The 22,905-nt window shown below is 38.4% G+C and overlaps 1 protein-coding gene across 1 annotated transcript in view; it reads left to right on the top strand.

Annotated features, from left to right (window-relative positions):
- Positions 1-22,905, top strand: part of LOC149242696 (uncharacterized) — a 150,408-nt gene that overhangs the window by 119,267 nt on the left and 8,236 nt on the right. The window contains exon 6 of the mRNA XM_089370950.1: positions 17,977-18,157. Coding sequence (XP_089227076.1) covers positions 17,977-18,157 — 181 coding nt within the window. The remainder of the gene's footprint in view (positions 1-17,976; positions 18,158-22,905) is intronic.

The raw sequence follows: 22,905 nt of genomic DNA, 5'->3' as shown, positions 1-22,905 counted from the left end.
ATATATTTTAGTGGTTTAAACTTTAGTCTGACTATGAATGTTACAAGGATGTTAAACATCAAAAGGCAGTGACCTTATGCATTATAAATTAGAGCTACTTCCAAGCTGTAGGCAAAAATGCACTCTGCATTTTATACCTCAAACACGTTTCAACAGTGCATACAAAAGTACTTTTTAATGTGCCACTTAGACTCTTATCATGGAGGAATGAATATTTAAGTAGAAGAAAAGAAATAAAAAGTAGAACTGTTACACTCCAACCATAGAAAATGCATCAGACAAAGGATTCCATGCAACAAGGTAACATTTAAATCAGACCAAGCATTGTCAACATCAAAGAAAGATCAAGTGAATGATATACTTCAAATTCTATTAAGAAAAAATAAAGCAGAACCAGATGGAAGAAACAAGCAAAATCACAGGTCATAACGGTAGACCAAGAGGATCGAGGACACAAATTTCGTGTGAGAATGATCCTCTTCTTAAAATGATGGTGTGTACATGTCATGACAAATTTCCCATCAGTGTCTTGATGTAGAACAGACATGCTGGTTGACCAGACCTTTAATGGAACATATTTCCCCTCTTGACGGACATTATGAGGCTCTTCATAATAGTCAAATTCCCCGACTTGTGTAGATAATACTGGATGAATCTCATTGTAACTAGTAACTAGAAATCCCATTAGCCTTTATCTTCTGTGGTGAAATTGAGATGCTCTTTCCATGTTGATTTGGGCAAACATTTTCTGTTTGTGTCTCTCAGGGGAGCTTCTTAAACCCATGGACCCTTGATAACTATTCATTTTACCTCAAGCAATGATTACCTTGTAATGCCAGCTTCTATTCGTTGTTCAGCATTGCCCCTTTTTACCTTCTGTTTCTGCTAGATTTAGTTTAATATATTTTGGTACTTGTCAATTTTTGTTTACTGTTCAGTATTGTCCTTTCACTATGTTCATCTTCAGTATTTAGTGTTTGTACATTACATTGAGAAACCATTATACTGTGAAAGTTATGTTTGTCTTAATTTAGAAAAGTTCGTTTCTTGTTGGTGCTCTAGTTGCTCTCAATGCCCATGATCTTATTGTACGTTGACACCATTGGTCCTTCATCCGATTCCATTTTGAGCTCAAGCCTTGTAAGTTCACCCCTCTATTTACTTGCGATAATCCTTCCTTTGAGCTATGGATTTATACAATTTATGTGCTACTATATTTATTTTTTTATTATGAAATGCACCTAGAAATTATTAAGGCCCTGCGGGTCTTTCCATATCCACAATATTAGATGTAATTCATTATCTCGTTCATCGTGTTTTTATGCTTAAGCCTTGAGTCAATGCAACCTAGTTGTCAACGTAGGCACACTAATTGGAAGCATTAAATCTTCATATTTGCTATTGGGTCGAGGTAATCTTCATTGGCTCATGTTGTTGACCAATGATGTATATGAAGAATTGATCTGGATTTGGGAAGTTGATGAATCGTTGGTTATGGCTTCGAATGACATGTCTTCCATTATGTGAAGCACCACGTTCAATATTTTTGACAATGGTTGTTTTGAAGCATTGAATTGGATTGAGAGCAATAAAACCAATTTTTATTCTAAAGACAACTTGCTAGATTCTCTTCTCTCCAGTGCATGCTTGAGAGGAGCTTGATCAAACATTTAAAAATATTTGACATTTGAATGTGAGTGATCGATTTTAAATGTACACTATTTTATTTATTTGGATGCTTACAAATAAGAAAATTTCCTCGGAATTGGCTACTTTAACTAGAATTAGGATTTAATATTTTCAAATTTTGGATTTTTTTTGGGTGAAATCTTTGATGCAACAACCTACTATCATCAATGTTGGATTAATAATATTTCAATAAAACTTAGGGACAATGTTTTTTTGGCAAATGAGTTTGTGCATAATGCTATCCTCCTCTATCTTATACATTGATCTACCTTTTGTCATCAATGCCCTATTAATGCACTAGATAACTTTGTGACAACATTTCTTTCACAAACGAGTTTGTGCACAATGCAATCTTTTCATATTCTATATTTTCATGACAATAAGATTTGTGAACACAAAACATGTGTTTTTTTGGTAAAATATACTATCAAGGTAGGCTTGAAAACTTGGTTCAACTCTTTGTTGATAAATATTATATATGAAAGCATCCACCTACATGTAAAATTAAAAGGGAATTTGTGATGAAGCAGCTACCTCAACAAGAATGTAGAAGATTAAAAAAACAAGTGCAATCATATTGAATGAGGACTATTAGCATCAACTATGAATTACTAAAAAGTGAACTTAATAAAAAACACCTTTCTCAAGAGTTATATAAAGTGAACTTGACAGCTAATAACTTTCTCAAGGCTCCTTTGTAAACACTATTTTTCTAATTTTCTATAAGATGTTTGCAAATGTACTTATTGGAGTAGGGATTGTTGGTGGTTATATGGTGTGGATTGCGGTAAAGCCTAAGAGACAATGAGACGGAAAATTCCTCAAGGATAATGATGGAGTTCAGTGGCATTCCTAGCTCAGTTTGGTTTTGTGATCTCGGCATTGGTTTTGGTGAGATCGCAGTTTGGTGGGGGTGGAGGTGGTTTAACCTCTAGATTCCTTTGGTTGTTTTTGGATTGGTTTATCCATGAAATCCCACATTAATGCTTGGAATATGGCACAGGGTTGATTAACTTGAAAGAAAGAGTTGGTTCAGCCATGTCTACGGTCGGGTGGTACATGGAAGGCCTGAACCTGGTCGGATTTGCTTATGTTTAATAAAAGCTAAGTTCTCTTGCTTTTGTACTTATTCATATGTGGATTTAATGGCTATTATCTCATTGTAATTTTCATGGTTTAATGTTGGTTATAAGCATGGTTATATGATTGGTTATTTCATGTATTTACTTGTAATTGAAAGGATAATGGATGCAGACCTAATTGATGTCAAAACAGTTAAGGGAAGAGGGTGGTGATCCTTCTTGTTAAGTATCATATGATTTATCAGTCATTTATGCTCTGTCTAGTATTCGTTTCTTGTAGATTGCATTGATGCCAAGTGTTTGACAGAATGTCAGTCTCGGTTGGGGATGGTCAGGCCTAGTCCTGGAGTTAGTTTTTGATTTGTAAGACTTGTTATTATGTAAATCGCAAATTCTGGAATTGTCATTGAATTATGGGCAGTGACCTGGGCTCTGGGCCTGAAAAAGTGGGTCAAATCCTAGGGACGCTAGCACAACATTAAGAAAAATAGTCCCTGGACACTGGCATGCCATGTTATGGGAGCATCCAGAGCCCTTTGGACGTTGGCATGCCCATATCATGGGAGAGTTGAGGGGTTAATTGGTCAAGAAACATTGTGGGACTTAGGGGCTGGTTACGTGAGAGGTTGGGATGGTTCCTGAGGGTCTTGTTGCTGATGTGGAAGATCTGTATGGTGTGTTTCCATTGGTTCCACTTCCTTAAGGTGACTTAGGAGGTCGAATCATATCATAGTAACTTTTCATCACATGTTTACCCTGGTTAGCCGGTTACTTGGGTAGATGTGGGAGGAGGGTGTTACAGAGTGGTGTTCCCTTCCTTTATTCATTTCTCAGGGAATTTGGTGCTACAAGAATGCCTGTATTTTCGAGGGATCAAGTTGGGATATTTGACAATGTTGTTATTTAATTGTTTCATACTCTAATGAGTATGGCCCAATGGCTAATCAGAAGCACAAGAGAAGTATTCACCTCATTAACATATGGGACAGAGTCCTTGTCGAATTTTTTGATGGGGTGACCTACAAAGGGAAATGTGGGTGCGAGGTATATATTGTTGTCAATCCAGAACTTTATTTCATTTTATGTGGAATTACGGTGAAGGTACTAACATTTGTGCAAGTGGCCACCTCTCTTTGCAGCGTTACACAACGATGATGACGCAGAGCAGGGAATTCCAGCGGATAAAGGCAGGCGATCCAGAGAGTCGGGAAGAGGAAATGAACAGTCAGGGAGCAAATTGGCTTTAAGACACGAATAGACAAAGAGCAGAGGGAGACAGAAGAAGAGAGGAAAAAAAGTGAATTGCAGAGAACAAAGAAGCCGAGTTGCCCTGTAGAGCAAAGGCAGCATCGAGCAGACAGAGACAGAGAGAGTCCGAGAGTTTGTGAACTCTAGAGAAGGCTTGAGAGGTTCAAGCAACTCCTCTATATATACTTGTCAGGTACTGAGTACCAAATTGGACTCATACCGTTGAGACCAGTTGAGGTCGAGATTCAGTAAGGGGGAGTCTATGTACTCTAGAGGCTTGGGGGATCCAAGTACTACCCTACTGATCATCATCTATTAAGTGAGACTCAAATTGAGCTCCTTATTGTAAAATCTCTGCTTTAAGACACAATAGAAAAGGCCACCATTGAAGGCTGGACCAGGAGTCGTAGTCCAGGAGGATTGGGTGAACTCCTTATTAAATTTGTTGTGTTCTGTATTTGCTTACTGTGTTTCTCTTACTATTTCAAGTGTCTGTGTATTTTGCAATCTTATCGATCCGTTGCCTAAAAATAACATAGACACACCCCAGCACATGAGTCTGTAATACCTTCATTAATTAACTGAGATCATTCACGAGTGATTTTCATATCAGTGAATCACGGATTCTAGAAGTGTCATTGAATTATAGGTAGTGACTTGGGTTCTGGGCATGAAAAAGTGGGTCAAATCCTGGGGACGCTAACACAACATTATGAAAAATAGTCCCTAGACACTGGGATGGCATGTTATGGGAGCATCCAGAGCCCTTTGGACGTTGGCATGCCCATATCATGGGAGAGTCGAGGGGTTAATTAGTCAAGAAACATAGTAGGACTCAAGGGTTGGTTATGTGAGAGGTTGGGATGGTTCTTGAGGGTCTTGTTGCTGATGTGGAAGGTCTGTATGGTGTGTTTCCATTGCTTCCACTTCCTTAAGGTGACCTAGGAGGTCGAATCATATCATAGTAACTTTTCATCACATGTTCACCCCGGTTGGCCAATTACTTGGGTAGATGTGGGAGGAGGGTGTTAGAGAGTGGTCTTACTTTTATTCATTTTTCGGGGAATTTGGTGCTATAAGAATGCCTATATTTTCGAGGGATCAATTTGGGATATTTAGCAATGTTGTTATTCCATTGTTGGCCCAATGGCTAATCAGAAGCACAAGAGAATTATTCACCTCATTAACATATGGGATGGATTCCTTGTCGACTTTTTTGATGGGGTGACCAACATAGGGAAATGTGGGTGCAAGGTATATATTGTTATCAATCCAGAACTTTATTTCATTTTATGTGGAATTACAGTCAAGGTACTAACATTTGTGCAAAAGGTCATTACCCTTTGGGGAGTACTATCTTGCGCAAAATGGATCTGCATTGGCAATTTGGTGGTATTCAGAGATTCAAAGGTGGCCATAGATTGGGTTCAAGGTCATACAACTTTTGAACACCACAAACCCATAAACTAGTTGCATAGTATCAAAGAGATTCAGGTTGAATTTCTAGATTTGACTTTCTCCCACCTATATCGTGAGCATAGCACTTTTGTTGATGAAATATTTAAAAAAGGTCTATATCAACATCTGAGGAGTATATTCTACACTACTTTTTTCAAGGGCAAGATGAGGGACTCTAGGTATATATGCATCAATTAGACAATGTCATGTGAAATTGAAGTATCCATTTGCTAATTTTCTGTTATGTTTTGAAACAAATTTTTTGGAACATGGCCATAAAATGTGGTAATATGCAAATATTTAATCACACATCGGAGTTTTACGATCTACAACTATAGGTAAATGCCCAAGCTATTACGTCGTGGTCTATATTGGAATTGGGCTTATGGATTTTATATTGTCAATAAAATGAATGGTTGAGATTGCAATCCAAACAAATATTCTTCGTCTAATATGTGAATCAATGGACAATATGAAAAGTTTTGTCAATAGTAAGTCTCCTCCTCCATTTAATTTATTAAAAAATCATTTGTGGAACATGGTTATCCTTGTAATCTATTAAAAAATTCTTTATGAAACATGGTGTTAAAATTTGGTATCGCTTGTTTCATTTGGTGTGACTTGAAAAGTAATATTACTAGTTTTATAAATTTACATTTTATAATATTAGTTTTTTTATAAATTTAAGTTTCATAATAATGTTAAGGTTATAAGAAATACCATCATTATTAAATAATATCATTAATAATATAACTAATAATAATAACAACATTCAATTTAATATTAAAAATAATATTATTAAAAACAACAATAATACAATATTAAATCATGTTAGTAATTTTCTTAGCTAAATTTACTTACTTTTTAGGTTTTATTACTTTAAGATTTTAATAATATTGGTTTTTTATTATTTTAAGTTTATAACAATATTATTATTATCAGTTATTAATAAAGATTAAATTTAAATTTAATATTCTTAATTATTGATTTGAATACTAATGTGAATATTAATATGAAATTATTAGTGAAATTAATATCAACCACATTTAGTAATGTGGTTGTGATAGTACAAACTAAATTCTAGTATGGATCGATGTGCGTTATTCTATATAGAACCTGTTTATGAATTTCAAGCAATGAAAATCATGGATAAAATCAAAACTTGATAAAAAATTGTGATTATATATATATATATATATATATATATAATCTATTAATAAAAAATAGTGGGTTTTTATAATAATTTTCTTTTCATTATCATAATGTTATATTTTCCAAATTTAGGTTTATGTGATCCATAATTATAATGTTGGGACATCTTTCGGTACTAATCGCATCCAGAATATTTGGTCAAGTCCCTCACATCCAAAGTATTTTGTCAAGGCCTTTTGAACGAACCGGTGTGGTTCTTCATTATCAGGACAAGATGCAGAGTCAAATTTGGGCAACGGAATAAATAGTGATAGCGATGGAAAGAGCTGATAACGGCTAGCTTTGACCCACAATATAAATAAGGATGAGGAGAAATCATCATCATGACCAAATGCAAAGTTAGATCTAGGCAATAGAATAAATAGTGATAGCGATGGAAGAGCTGATAATGGCTAAATTCGATCCACAATATAAAATATTCAATAAGGATGAGGATAAATTTTTGCTCGAACCAGCTAGTGTGGTTCATCATCTTAATCTAATATGAATTACAATATATTTATCAAAATAAAGTAATACCCTATATGGTTACAAATAAATATATGTTGACTCTTCCTAACAAATTTTGACTAAGAAACAGTTAAGTTATTTATTTTATTTCAAGTTATGATTAACTAACTAAATAAATAAAAATAAATTAATAAATAATTACACTAATGGTAAGTGACTGGATGTGATTAGTACCAAAAAATGTCCCAACATTATAATGTTATATATCAACACAACTATAATTAACTCCTAAAATAATTCTATTCATTTATTTTAAAAGAAATATATAGATTGATCATGTATGTAATTGTATTTCAATTTCTTTTAAAAAATTGAAACTTCATATCATATACCATTTTCAATACATATAAACAACAACTTTACATGAAATCACAATCTTAACCCAATATAATCACTTATCTAATATTTTATATTTGATTTTTAACCGGCTTAGATCCAACTCCGAATATATCAAGCGCTCATGAGGTGTAAACTGTTGAAAAGTATGCAACAAGAAATGCTAAATTTATAAAGTGCTAAAAATGGAACTGCTAAAAATAGCACTTCTAAAAATAGTAGTTTGGCCAATGAGCATTTTGGCCACCTTGGGTGAGTGGTGAAACTACTAAAAATAACATCTTCTAAAAATAGTATTTCTGGGTCTTTTCTTATTTATAGCAGTCCCTCGTCTATCTATAGGAAGTAAATTCGAATTTGGTCTTACGAGCAGTTTGGAATATTAATTAATTAATTCTCCATGAGTTAATTAGTTAAGGAAAAGCAAAATTGAAGTCTTTGTGAGAACATGCAATTATTTCTCCACTGATTGGGGAATGTGTCATTGATTTGCTCCACTGATTGAGGAATTAAGGATGAGTTCTATATTGAGAGGATCAGTTGACTTAGTCAAGTTCAGTTAGATTAATTTAACAAGTTGTTAAATTAATGAGATACAGTTAGTTAATGCTTGCATGCATGTGACTACTGCTTTTTCAGATAACTGAGTATTCTCTCATGGATAACTGATGCATGTCAGTTCAGACAGAGACCCAGTTTAGATCAGATGAGGGACAATGTACTATCAAATGCTTGGATCTTCCCAGTGAATATTCCTTGCATGCAGGAGGAACTAGTGTCCTCAAGGATTGCGTAGTTGGACTTGAGGTTGACAGCAGGTATGATCTGGGGCCAATTCACATATGTTTTGTAATTGGACACCAATCAAAATTGCGCAAGGAAATAGGGGATTGGAGGACTTGTGTCCTATATATTGAAGCCTAGGGAGTCTATGATCTACATCATCAGAGTACAGAGAGAGCAGGATAGATTTTGAGCTTATTCTTTTTGTACATTGTTGAGGATTTCCATTTGATTGATAATACGGTGTTGGGGTTTTATGCTGGTGCTTTCCCCAGTGATATATTCTGTGTTATGTGTGATTGATTCCTTCTTATCAGTTATATGTGTTCATGCTTGATGTTGCTCATGGTTGATTAGCTTCCGCAAAGTTTATGGTAGATGTAAATCTAGTATTATGCTTTAGTACATTGCATATATTAGTTTGATCTGTAGGTGAAATTTCTACATGATATCGGTAAGCTAGCTGATTTGTAGAGAAAATTTTACATGGTATCAGAGCACAGGTGATCAAGGAAGAAAAGTATATAAAAAGGAATTCAGTTTATTATTCGAGATATAGATCTCAAGTTCTTATCACATCTATTTCACCGATGGCGTTCTATGGTTTGAGGTTTGAGTATGCCCTTGATGGCAGCTCAAACTATATAGCTTGGAAGGATCGCATGGAGGCAGTATTGGAAGATAACGGCCTTTAGGACTTCATTGATCAAGAAGTCCCTAAGCCTACTGATGCTACTCAACTGGCGGAATGGAAGAAGTGTGTGGCTAGAGCTAGGAGAATTCTCTTGGAGAGAGTGCGAGATCACATTGTCTCGAGCCTCCATGGGAAGGAGACTCCATTTACAATGTGGAAAACATTGAAAGATTTATATTAGAATAGCGGTGATCAGAGGAAGCTGGCACTGAAGGACAAACTTCGAAAGATCAAGTGTGAAAAGGATGAGACGATCTCTATGTATCTGACCAAGCTCATCACATGCAGGGATGAGCTTGCAAGTGTATGGGTCGTGAGAGCTGATGATGATATGGTGAGTCTAGCACTCCTTGGCCTTCCTAAGAGCTGGCATAGCTACCAGGACTCGGTTAATGGAAGGGAGAAACTGCCAGATTGGGAATGACTATGGTTAGATTTGATGCAAGAGGAGATCAGACGGAGCACCAGAGACGGTTCTTCATCCATGGAGGATGAGGAGAAATGTGCCTTAGCGAGTAAGGCAAAGAAGGGGAAGGAGAAGGTTTCTCTTTCTGAATCCAATTCTTCCAATGGTGGGAAGAAGGTTGACAAATCGAAAGTGTGATGCTTTCGTTGTCATGAGGTGGGCCATTATGCTGCAAATTGTCCATAGAGGAAATCCGAGAAGGGATCCGGGGAAGGATCTGAAAGTGAGGCACTTGCTTCACAGTTTGAGTTGGATTTCACACTCTTCGCATGCATGGTTTCATCCATGGTGGGAAGTGGTTGGTTTCTTGACAGTGGAGCTTCTTTCCACATGACCGGCGACAAGAGTTTGTTCAGTACTTTGGAGGAGAAAGATCTCCAGATATTCATGGCAATGGGTAATGATGAGAAGTATAGTGTCTCAGGTGTAGGCATGGTTATTTTTCAGAGGGAGCATGGAGCTCGCCTTACCTTGACCGATGTCAAGTATGTACCAGGACTAAAGAGAAACTTGGTGTCGATTGTGATGCTAGAAGACAGAGGCTATGATGTAGTCTTTAGTAAGGGAAAGGTTTTCCTTAGACACATCATCACTAGACAGGTGAAGCAAATCGGTTCACGGGTCAAGAACCTGTAGCCTCTTGAGGTTCAAAATTCATGCAAAGCCTTGAGCAGCAAGGTAACTAATGGAGACTTGGTGGTTGAGAGGGAGGGTATATTACCTCTCAACATGCAGCACCAGAAGAAGTCTCAGACGATTATGGAGGAGCCACGATTGGTGCAGTAGCTTCAGGTGGTTGTGGAGCAGCCACAACAAGGGAAACTGAGAGGAGATCGAGTAGAGACATCGACTCATGCAGAGACCTCCAGTAGGGGGAAACTTTGAGCCAAGTGGGTAGAGGGATCACATGCAACCATACCTCCAGGTAGGAGGTGGGGTGATATAGAGTGATCATCCCAAGGAGGAGGGGCAGTATCCTTGAGGTACCCAACCTCTTGGATGAGACCTTGCTACGAGAGCCCCGATGTGGAGTAGCAGGAACTGACTGATTGGCTAGAGATAGATGCGGCTAGAGCGGTAGACAGAGCTACAGGCAGGGAATCCCAAGGCAGCGCAGAGCATACAGGCAGCAGTAATGCGAGAGGCACAAGTGTGTTGCACAGTGCAGGGTAGCACAGAGAAGGGTGCAACGATGTGAGATGCATGGAGATGTTGCAGTAGCGCAGAGGTCAGAGAGGGAGCACTTGTCAGCAACAGGTAGAGCTTCAACATCAAAGTATGTTTCTAGCCCAACAGAGTGGTCAGTTGGGAGTTTTTTTGTTCCAAGTGTTGCTGGAGCAACCGCACTTGGTAGATGTGTTGCATGCAAAACATTCCAGAGTTACAAGATCGGGTTCGAGAGGAAGCCTTTCTTGTTGAGAGGGAGTGTTGAAAAGTGTGCAACAAGAAATGCTAAATTTAGAAAGTGCTAAAAATAGAACTGCTAAAAATAACACTTCTAAAAATAGCAGTTTGGCCAATGAGCATTTTGGCCACCTTGGGTGAGAGGTGAAACTGCTAAAAATAACATCTTCTAAAAATAGCATTTCTGAGTCCCTTCCTATTTATAGCAGTCCCTGGGCTATCTATAGGAAGTAGATTCGAATTTGGTCTTACCAGTAGTTTGGAATATTAATTAATTAATTCTCCATGAGTTAATTAGTTAAGGAAAAACAAACTTGAAGTCTTTATGAGAACATGCAATTATTTCTCCACTCATTGGGGAATGTGTCATGAATTTTCTCCATTGATTGAGGAATTAAGGATGAGTACTATATTGGGAGGATCAGTTGACTTAGTCAAGTTCAGTTAAATTAATTTAACAAGTTGTTAAATTAATGAGATACAGTTAGTTAATGCTTGCATGCATGTGACTACTGCTTTTTCAGATAACTGAGTATTCTCTCATGGATAACTGATGCATGTTAGTTCAGACAAAGACCTAGTGGAGATCAGATGAGGGACAATGTACTATTAGATGCTTGGATCTTCCTAGTGAATATTCCTTGCATGCAGGAGGAACTAGTGTCCTCAAGGATTGCGTAGTTGGACTTGAGGTTGACAGCGGGTATGATCTGGGGCCAATTCACATATGTTTTGTAATTGGACCCCAATCAAAATTGTGCAAGGAAATAGGGGATTGGAGGACTTGTGGCCTATATATTGAGGCCTAGGGAGTCTATGATCTACATCATCAGAGTATAGAGAGAGCAAGATAGCTTTTGAGCTGATTCTTTTTGTATGTTGTTGAGGATTCCCACTTGATTGATAATACAATGTTGGGGTTTTATGCTGGTGCTTTCCCTAGTGATATATTCTGTGTTATGTGTGATTGATTCCTTCTTATCAATTATATGTGTTCATGCTTGATGTTGCTCATGGTGGATTAGCTTCCGCAAAGTTTATGGTAGATGTAGATCTAGTATTATGCTTTAGTACTTTACATATATCAGTTTGATCTACAGGTGAAATTTCTACATGATATCAGTGAGCTAGCTGATTTGTAGAGAAAATTCTACATGGCATCAGAGCACGGGTGATCAAGCAAGAACAATATACAAGAAGGAATTCGAAGTTTATTCTTCGGGATATAGATCTAAAGTTCTTATCACATCTATTTCACCGATGGTGTTCTATGGTTTGAGGCTTGAGTATGCCCTTGATGGCATCTCAAACTATATAGCTTGGAAGGATCGCATGGAGGCAGTATTGGAAGATAACGACCTTAAGGACTTCATTGATCAAGAAGTCCCTAAGCCTACTGATGCTACTCAAATGGCGGAATGGAAGAAGTGTGTGCCTAGAGCTAGGAGAATTCTCTTGGAGGGAGTGCGAGATCATATTGTCTCGAGCCTCCATGGGAAGGAGACTCCGTTTGCAATGTGGAAAACATTGAAAGATTTATATCAGAATAGTAGTGATCAGAGGAAGCTGGCATTGAAGGACAAACTTCGAAAGATCAAGTGTGAAAAGGATGAGACGATCTCTATGTATCTGACCAAGCTCATCACATGCAGGGATGAGCTTGCAAGTGTAGGGGTCGTGAGAGTTGATGATGATATGGTGAGTCTAGCACTCCTTGGCCTTCCTAAGATCTGGCATAGCTACCAGGACTCGGTTAATGGAAGGGAGAAACTGCCAGATTGGGAACGACTATGGTTGGATTTGATGTAAGAGGAGATCAGACGGAGCACCAGAGATGGTTCTTCATCCATGGAGGATGAGGAGAAATGTGTCTTAGCAAGTAAGGCAAAGAAGGGGAAGGAGAAGGTTTCTCTTTCCGAATCTAGTTCTTCCAATGGCGGGAAGAAGATTGACAAATCGAAAGAGGCTATGATGTAGTCTTTAGTAAGGGAAAGGTTTTCATTAGACACATCATCACTAGACAGGTGAAGCAGATCGGTTCACCGGTCAAGAACCTGTATGCTCTTGAGGTTCAAGACTCATGCAAAGCCTTGAGCAGCAAGGCAACTGATGGAGACTTGGTGGTTGAGAGGGAGGGTATATTACCTCTCAACATGCAACACCAGAAGAAGTCTCAGATGATTATGGAGGAGTCACGATTGGTGCAGCAGCTTCAGGTGGTTGTGGAGCAGCCACAACAAGGGAAACTGAGAGGAGATCGAGTAGAGACCTCTACTCATGCAGAGACCTCCAGTAGGGGGAAACTTCGAGCTAGGTGGGCAGAGGGATCACATGCAGCCATACCTCCAGGTAGGAGGTGGGGCAATATAGAGTGATCATCCCAAGGAGGAGGGGCAAGATCCTTGAGGTACCGAACCTCTTGGACGAGACCTTGCTATGGGAGCCCTAATGTGGAGTAGCAGGAATTGACTGATTGGGTAGAGATAGATGCAGATGGAGCGGCAGAGAGAGCTACAGTGCAGGGAATCCCAGGACAACACAGAGCATGTAGGCTGCAACAATGTGAGAGGCACAAGTGTGTTGCACAGTGCAGGGTAGCATAGAGAAGGGTGCAACAATGTGAGATGCATAGAAATGTTGCAGTAGCGTAGAGGTCAGAGAGGGAGCACTTGTCAGTAGCAGGTAGAGCTTCAACATCAAAGTATGTTTCTAGCCCAACAGAGTGATGATGAGCCCCAAAAATGTACAATATTTGGGCTCATTCAACCTCCTAATTTGACTTAGTCCACCATTCTCATTTGTTTATTGCATGTTTTTGATTATTTTTATGTTAATAGAGTGAATTTGGTTAGTCATTATGCCAACAAGTCTAATGGGTGCTTTGTGTAGCCTTGTTGGTCAACTTGGAGACAAAATTGAAGGTCTTAATGAGCACTTGGCAGCCAAATTCGTGGGAGAACAAGCTAGAGGATTTGTAGGAAGGTGTCCCCCTCATTTATGGACCCTTACCTCGAATTCTCCACCATCAGCTCGGAGTTCAAAGGCCACCAAATTAATGAGCACAAGGGCAGCCAAGCAAGTCAAGTTGGACTGCTGTTAACTCCAAGTCTTGGGCAGCCAAGTCCCTAACTTTTAGGAGGACTGTTGGGTCCTCAAATTGTATAAATAAGAGGGCTTGGGGCCTCATTTTGGTTAGCTAGTGGGTGGTCATTTTGTAGCTAGTTGGTAGTCAATTCGTTTAGCTAGTTAGTCATTTTGTTTTAGCCATTAGTTAGCCATTTTGTAATTCGATTTTTATGCAATAGACTAGCTTTGCTTTCAGCTCATGCTCAAGCTCTCCTTATGGACAGTTTTGATGTACTTTTCATTTCTTGATTAATAAAGATGGATCCAGCTTTGCACCAGCTCTAAATCTCTCTTGGGAGGCTGTAGTTCTTGGGGTTGGGCCCATCTCAAGTGCCCAGTACCTCCCTTGTTTATATTTATGTGTCTTTGCTGCATTCTCATAATAAAAATCTGCTCTTTAGATCTTGCTTTGTTATGGTAGTTGGTTTTGATGGGTAACGTAGCTTTTTATGCTTAGAATCGATTGGTAGGAGTTTGTTATGCATTTAGATCTTTTGGAATGCTCTTTCTCACGTGAAGTACATGGTTCTCTTTCCAAACAAAGCTGTTGTTCATTTATTTCATTGACAATTAGATTAAGGTAGCTAGGACTTGGTTTGTTTGCAAGAATTCATTGATTTGTTTGAATAAGCATTGTGCAGGGCATCTCTATCACCTTCATCACCTCCTCGTTCATTTGAGCCTCATTCAGATCAGCTACTCCATCCCCAAGTCTGTTCCCTCATCTCCCATCTTCTCTTTTGCCAAGTAACCTTACCTTCTTCCCCATTGTTGTCTCAACTACCTTCAAGCCAAGTCAGCCTTCCACCTATCATCTCATCACTCCATCCATCAGTTCCTAGGTCACTTCAGACCCCCATCCTACCTCCATAACCATCCATGCATCTTCCATCAACCATCCATCCTCAAAAATCCAATTCGTAAACATCTTGTAGAAGACCTACAGGACTATCTTGTAGAAAACAGAGTATCCTGTAGGATCCTCCACAACCATCCTGTAGAAGGCCACTCTCTTGGTTGCTGAGCATCTGAATGCGAGGAACCTCTGTGGATGGATGCTAAGGATCCCTAGGAACCTCTCCTAGCCTCCCCAACCTATCCCACGCTTTCCTTCCTTCTCCATCCCATCTGCACAACCAAACCCTAGTTAGCACAAGATCACCATCATTCCACACACTTAAAGGAAAAATACAAAAACATAACTTTCATGATGCAAGTAGTGTAGATCCATGCATTCTCACTTATTAGAGGTAATGACAGCATTGGTAGAAGTTGCATTTACATTCCTTGCACTATAGAGGTCAGACTAGTTAAATTAGGGTTTCCTAGGTTTACATGCTTTGATTTTCTTTCAGTTCATTTTTGTCAATTAAAGTAGCTTTCCTTTGAGATTAGCTTTCGTCCATCAATTAGCAAGCTTCTTCTGAGAGCCTATAGAAGTTGGCTTGAGCCCTAGCGGACTTGTGCCAGCTGACCAAGTGACAGCTGCGACAAGAGCTAGTACTTGTGCATATAGCACCGCCGCTTCCAAGTTTGTACGAACTACCGGGTTGATAAAATTAAGAGACAGGAAGCCCCAGGAGTTGTAGCATTATTGCTACAATACTGGAGCTCACCAAGTGGTCAGTTGGAAGTTTTTTTGTTCCAAGTGTTGCTGGAGCAACCACACTTGGTAGATGTGTTGCATGCAGAACATTCCAGAGTTACAGGATCGGGTTCGAGAGGAAACCTTTCTTGTTGAGAGGGAGTGTTGAAAAGTGTGCAACAAGAAATGCTAAATTTTGAAAGTGCTAAAAATGGAACTACTAAAAACAACACTTCTAAAAATAGCAGTTTGGCCACCTTGGGTGAGAGGTGAAACTACTAAAAATAACATCTTCTAAAAATAGCATTTTTGGGTCCCTTCCTATTTATAGCAGTCCCTGGTCTATCTATAGAAAGTAAATTCGAATTTGGTCTTACCAGCAATTTGAAATATTAATTAATTAATTCTCCATGAGTTAATTAGTTAAGGAAAAGCAAACTTGAAGTCTTTGTGAGAACATGCAATTATTTCTCCACTGATTGGGGAATGTGTCATTGATTTGCTCCACTGATTGAGGAATTAAGGATGAGTTCTATATTGAGAGGATCAGTTGACTTAGTCAAGTTCAGCTAGATTAATTTAACAAGTTGTTAAATTAATGAGATACAGTTAATTAATGCTTGCATGCATGTGACTACTGCTTTTTCAGATAACTGAGTATTCTCTCATGGATAACTGATGCATGTCAGTTTAGATAGAGACCCAACTAAAATTCAGATGAGGGACAATGTACTATCAGTTGCTTGGATCTTCCTAGTGAATATTCCTTGCATGCAGGAGGAACTAGTGTCCTCAAGGATTGCGTAGTTGGACCTGAGGTTGACAGCATGTATGATCTAGGGCCAATTCACATATGTTTTGTAATTGGACCCCACTCAAAATTGCGCAAGGAAATAAGGGATTGGAGGACTTGTGGCCTATATATTGAGGCCTAGGGAGTCTATGATCTACATCATCAGAGTACAGAGAGAGCAGGATAGCTTTTGAGCTGATTCTTTTTGTATGTTGTTGAGGATTTCCACTTGATTGATGATACAATGTTGGGGTTTTATGCTGGTCCTTTCCCCAGTGATATATTCTATGTTATGTATGATTGATTCCTTCTTATCAGTTATATGTGTTCATGCTTGATGTTGCTCATGGTTGATTAACTTCCACAAAGTTTATGGTAGATGTAGATCTAGTATTACGCTTTAGTACATTGCATATATCAGTTTGATCTGTAGGTGAAATTTCTACATGATATTAGTGAGCTAGCTGATTTGTAGAGAAAATTCTACACAAATGTCTTCTCTGAGTGAAGAAAGGTTTGCACCTCCAGAGATAGATTCAAAGTTAAGATAGATCTAGGTTGGTTTAATTATTAATTTTATTTTTTTAGTTTAATTTCTATTTTTATGTAATCTCACTAAGTCAAAATGTTTTAATTTACAGCTTGAGTGGGCCTAATGGTTAAGAGCATGTGTTTCCTCCTAAGAGGTCACAGGTTCAAAACCAGAGGGGGGTAGCGTATGTATGCCTTCGTAGACATTAGCAGTCTTACATTACCACTATACTTCATTTCTAAACTAAAACTAAACTACACCTATACATCCTCTAAACTGAACAACTGACTTATAAAACTAGACCAAAAACTATAACTGCAATATCTCTTACATGTAACATGTAAATGTTTATCAATCAATTTTTACATATTAAAAATTGGACATATTAATATAAATTCAATATTATAAATTAGACATATTGATATAAATTTTAATATATTAGACATTTTAACTTATTTTCAATAAAAAATAATTTATTTATTCTTGTTATATTTATTTTCAGTTGATTACTATTTTTTTTATGTACTACATCTTATTATCGTGTTTGCAACAAAATTTAATTATCATCATTTACATCCAGATCTCATTTTGTATTTATTAAGTTTACCTGCTTTTTTTCGTTAGTCATAAATTAACATTTGCGGAATCTACTTTGCTTTTATTAAATACTTTTATGTGGACAATTAACAATTAAACTATTTTCGTTTGGAAACGAATGTTTTTTCAGGTCTAACATGTAGGGGAGGGTCGCCAATACATGTGCGCCCTCCCCGCCACGTCACTTTACCACGCGTCAACCCACATGGCTCCGGTACGACACCTGTCCACCGTGGAGCTCCATGTGTGGGCTATCACCTCGCTGCATAAAAATCCTCCTTCGTGCCATTTCAAAGGTTGGTCTGGGCTCATTTCTGCGATGTTCCATTTTCCCTTTGTCTTTCTGCTCGGGGCCGGTTGTTGGGCGAAGCCCCCCGCCGAAGATGGCGCGGGACGGCCCTATAACCTGCGCGCATGGTGGTTTATTCGTGTGCTGGGGGAATGCTTTGTTCGGTTGACAGGGTTTGTGTACCTGCGCGCAGAGTCGTTTATTCGTGTGCTAGTGCGAAGGTTTGATGGAGTTTCAGGGTTTTTGGCTGGGACAGCGGTTCTGCTTTTCTTGTGCTTTTCCGCCTGGATTTCTTGGTCGTTCTGGAATGCAAGTTGTTTAACATGGAATGTCGGTTGTTTAGCATTTCTCTGGTGGTGGTCTTATTGGGCGATTTTGTTGTTTGGGGAGGAGTCGATCGCCATTCTACTGAGCTTGAGGTAACATAGGATTTTTCTGTTTCGCACTGTTGTTTTTGTTGTTTTTCTTATCTCTAATGGCTTTTTTCTTCCTGTTGCAGGTGTGGAAAAGGACGTTGCAGGTGTGGAGAAGGTCTGGCGAGCTCTGGGGAAGGTGGGGGAGGTCGGCAACCATCCATGGCCTATAACCGGTAGGATTTTTAATCCTACCAGCTATTACTCTGTGTTTTTCAACACAAGCATCTCTAACAGAATATTTTGTGAACTTTCTATGGCATTTTATGGCATTTTTTTGAGCATTTTTTTAAGGGTTTAGGGTTTTAGTCATTCTATGTTATTTTTGTTGTTTTAACCTGTAATTTTTTTGAGCAATTTTTTCAGGGTTTAGGGTTTTAGGCATTCTATGGCATTCTATGTTATTTTAGCTGTTTTAGCCTGAAATTTTTGCTGCCCCGTGCCCTCGGCCATCCCGTGCCCTCGGCCGTCCCATGCCATTCTCGGCATTCTATGGCATTCTATGCTATTTTTGCTGTTTTAGCCTGTAATTTTTGCTGCCCCGTGCCCTCGGCCGTCCCGTGCCATTCTCGGCGGAGGGCTTCGCCCCACAGCCGACCCCGAGCAGAAAGACAAAGGGAAAATGGAACATTGCAGAAATGAGCCCAGACCAACCCTCGAAACTCTCTGTAGCTGCTCTCAATTGACTTGCATAGCCGGCTCCGAGCAGAAAGACAAAGGGAAAATGGAACATCGCAGAAATGAGCCCAGACCAGCCCTCGAAACGCTCTGTAGCTGCTCTCAATTGACTTGCATAGCCGACCCCGAGCAGAAAGACAAAGGGAAAATGGAACATCGCAGAAATGAGCCCAGACCAACTTTCGAAACTCTCTGTAGTTGCTCTCAATTGCCTTGTTACTGTGTTTGCTTTAAAGATAAAAACACTGCATTTTTATTGTCCCTGCTATTGTATCTTTTTCATTGAATTAGGGATTTCAATCACTCGTATCAATGGAAAATAGATGAATTTTGAGCTCATAGTCTCCCATTTGGAGTGAAATTTTCACTTCTATCCCCAAATTTAATCATACCTCCATTGGTGATCATGATTTTGAAGTGTTGCTCAGAAGGTACAAGCAATGAGTTTTTCTGCGACTCTCTTGTGAATGTAATTGTGAGCATTGCCACTGTCAACTAGGATTACAACTTTTTAGTGCTTGATGTAGCCTGTGAGTTTCAAATTTTGCGGAGTTGAAATGCCCGATAATGCATGCAGAGAGATTGACCGTTCTTCATGAAGAAATAGGTTCGATATCTACTTGAGTCGGAGTGTTGGTGTTTTCAACCTGTAACTCCAGTGTCTCTCAGTAGTTATGTCTTCGGTCAGGTCTTGAGTGGGCATATCAATTTGGAACAATTTCTGTTTTTTACACCTATGACCTGGAGCATATTTTTCATCACAATTATAGGAGAGTCCATTTCTTTGGTGGTCTGCCATTTGTGTTGGAGACAACCTTTGTACTTCCAAGGGATGTGTAGGAATTGTGCTAAGTTGGAATATTTGATTCTGCAAACATATTTCTATGCACTTTTGAAACTTTTCTTCCTAGTTGCTTGGGGAACAGGGATATAAGGAGTGCAGAGCTATCGGGAGAGGAGAATGTGTTGATAATAGTGATATATTTGTAGGGTGCTGGTGTCCATTGTAGCTGTTGAATTGTCTAGATTGTGTACCTTTGAATGTAAATTTCTTGTAATATGTGAAAAGAATATTGAATCAAAACCCTCCTTGACCCGTATATAGCACATGACCTACTGAAATTTTAAATTTATGGAGTCGGTATAATCTCTATTCCAAAAAACATAATTATTGTTGCTTAGTTGCCATGCATTAGATATTGTGAACACTCTTTTCAAGAGCCAATTCAATCCCTTTAAGAATAGCATGTGCTTCTGCCTGATTGTTGATCTTTCCTAAGGTTCATTCAAATTTTAAACTTTATTTATCTCCAGCGTTGATGACAAGACTCACAATTGCAATTACCCTGGATTTCCTTTCGGTACACTGATTTCCTTTGAATCTCACTTATTTTTGCAATGCCTAGTTTTGTGCAGGGAAGTTTAAATTACAGGAAAACTTAACATGCTGTAGATTTTGAGCTCTGAAGCAATTTTGTGGGATTTTTTGTATACCTACTGCTTTGGAATTTCCTTCTTACATGTATTAGAGGCAATTCATAATTTTTCTGTACCGTAATACACTGTTATAGATCAATATTAACTCCAGATCTCATAAGTGTAAAAAGGGATCTAAAGAAACAAAGACATGATTCTCTTGATGCTTAAAAGATCCCATCTTAAGATGGGTCTACGCTGGTTTATATTTTGTAGATTTATAAATTATTGTAATTTTATTTTTATTTAGTTTTTATAATAATTTAGCTATTTTTAATTTTCCATTTTTACTCCAATTCTTTTTTCCCCCTCTAAGAAGGCTGTTGTAACTTTGCGTCAATTATAACAATTCATTAGTTAACCAAACAATTGTCATATGTGAATCACTCATATTGTCAAACAATTGATCTACTCATGAAGGAAAATGAAAAAGGTGAATAGGTGCTTAGAAAAGAATTAATGACTAAGCCACAATTCGTCATATAGCTGATTAGGTTACTGTGCACCCGAATTTCTCTATCTTTTGGAAAGTTGATGTAACAAGATGGAACAATATGATTCTCATAGTTGTTCATCAACTGATTTGATTAATTTAGATACTTCCATCATTTTTACTGACACATATAAAAACACATGCTCTCTATAAGTTGGGCAGTAGTAAAAAAATAGGCTAGCTAGGTGATTGATAAAAATCATAACTATGTTCTTTATTGTATTTCTAGTTTCCAGCAATGTAAAGTTCTTATTCATTCTAATTCAATCAATAACATGCTAAGTATAGAGTTCCTTACTACTAGTGCCTCGTACATTAGAAGCGAGCAGGAGGTGTTTCTAATTGTGAGTGTAGACTTCTATTCAATGTTAAGTGATTGTAAACTTGCCCAACACTGTCATCACATTATAACGGTCCACTTATTGGAGCCATAAGTGAGTTTAGAGCTTTGTACAGTGCGCACAGAATAACTTATAGAAATAGTTTTATCATAATTAATATTTTACAAAAAGACATATTCCATTGAAAATTTCTTATCAACACACAGTTAGGTTGCCACAAGAAATCACTACTAGGTTGTAAGCCAAAATGTTGCTGTGCCAAGAAAAAGATACAATCCATCCAAAATCCACATCATAATGTGGTTAGAACCGAAAACATATGACACCCCTATTCTTTATGGCCCTGAGAATCTTGAGTGCCAAAACTCCCCGAGTTACCTTCTTGAGCCACGTAGGTTGGCCTACCAGTCAAGGGCTAATTAGGAAATGGTTGATTGTTGCCATATGATTGATTCCAATTTGCAGCTTCCAACCATGGAGGTATTGAGTACCCATACCTCACATTTGCACTACTAACCCCTGCATTAAATGGAGGTGTGTAATGAGCATACAGAGAATTGACACCAGCTCTGGTAGGAACAAGGCAAGTGGGTAAACCCTCGGTTTGATAGTGGGGCACTTGAATGTTTATGAGATCTTGGAATAATGGTGTATTATCTGCAATGGAGTCCAATGAGTTTGAAATAATCCTAGTTTCATCAGCTATTCTTGTATCGTTGATCATCCCTTGTTCCTTTTCAAGCATTTGTTGTGCCTTTCGTTTTTCCTTTTCCTGTCTTGCCATTTGCTTTTGTTGGTCCTTAACTTGCCTTGCTTTATCCCTTTCAATCCTTTCTGCTGCTCGTTGTTGTGCTGCAACAATCCTTGCTGCCTTCTTCTCCTTAACCATATCCTTCTTTTTCTGTTTTAATTCTTGCATTTCAAGTTTCTTTTTTTCTGACTCAACTAACAGGTTTATATAGTCCTCTGAGGTGAGTAGCTGTGAGCTTCGGCCCAGACGAAGACTACCCGGTGCACCTTGCTTTTTTCTCATTGATACTCTCTCTACTGGTAGCTTTAGGAACCGTCCAAGTGTCTTCTCCACCCCTCCCACCTGCATGTCATTGCTTGGTACTTCCCTTTCAGTATCTGTTGGAACTGATTGAACCATATCATTATCTTCATTTGATGCCTCATTATGTCCTTCATCTTCTTCCATTGATCTATTGTCCACAAAAAAATGAACAATTTCACTGTTCAATTCTGCTGGTTGTGAGGGCATGTTCATGCTTTCTTCATTGGTTGCTGAGACACTATGTGCATTCATATTGATCATTGCTTCTGCTAGCCATGAAGGTGGGGTTACTTGGCTTGGCAATGTCAATTGGTCATTGTCAACTGCATGTTCAACAATATCATTAGCAATATCAGCAACAGGAATTTGATGTTCTTGAGTTGGTGGAACAATCTCCATGTTACTAGGAATTTGTTCATTGTTATATTGTGTTTCACATACAATTTCATCATCTTCAGCATATAACTGTCCTTGAGACAGGGAAATCATATTACCAGCTGCAACAACATCATCTTGGTCATCTACTTCTTGCACTTCAACACATGTTTGGACATTCCCTTCTTCCTGACCATCCACATGAAACGCTTGGCTACAACCAGTATCATGCATAAGAGCATCATAGTTCAGTGGCCAGATTCCTGTCCTC

The sequence above is a fragment of the Pinus tabuliformis genome, chromosome 8 (genome assembly GCF_031772625.1).
Source record: "Pinus tabuliformis cultivar Carrire ecotype Pingquan chromosome 8, CPIR1, whole genome shotgun sequence".
Lineage (NCBI taxonomy): Eukaryota > Viridiplantae > Streptophyta > Pinopsida > Pinales > Pinaceae > Pinus > Pinus tabuliformis.
Note: the sequence above shows the minus strand (reverse complement) of the source record. Positions and strands in the feature narration are given on the sequence as shown.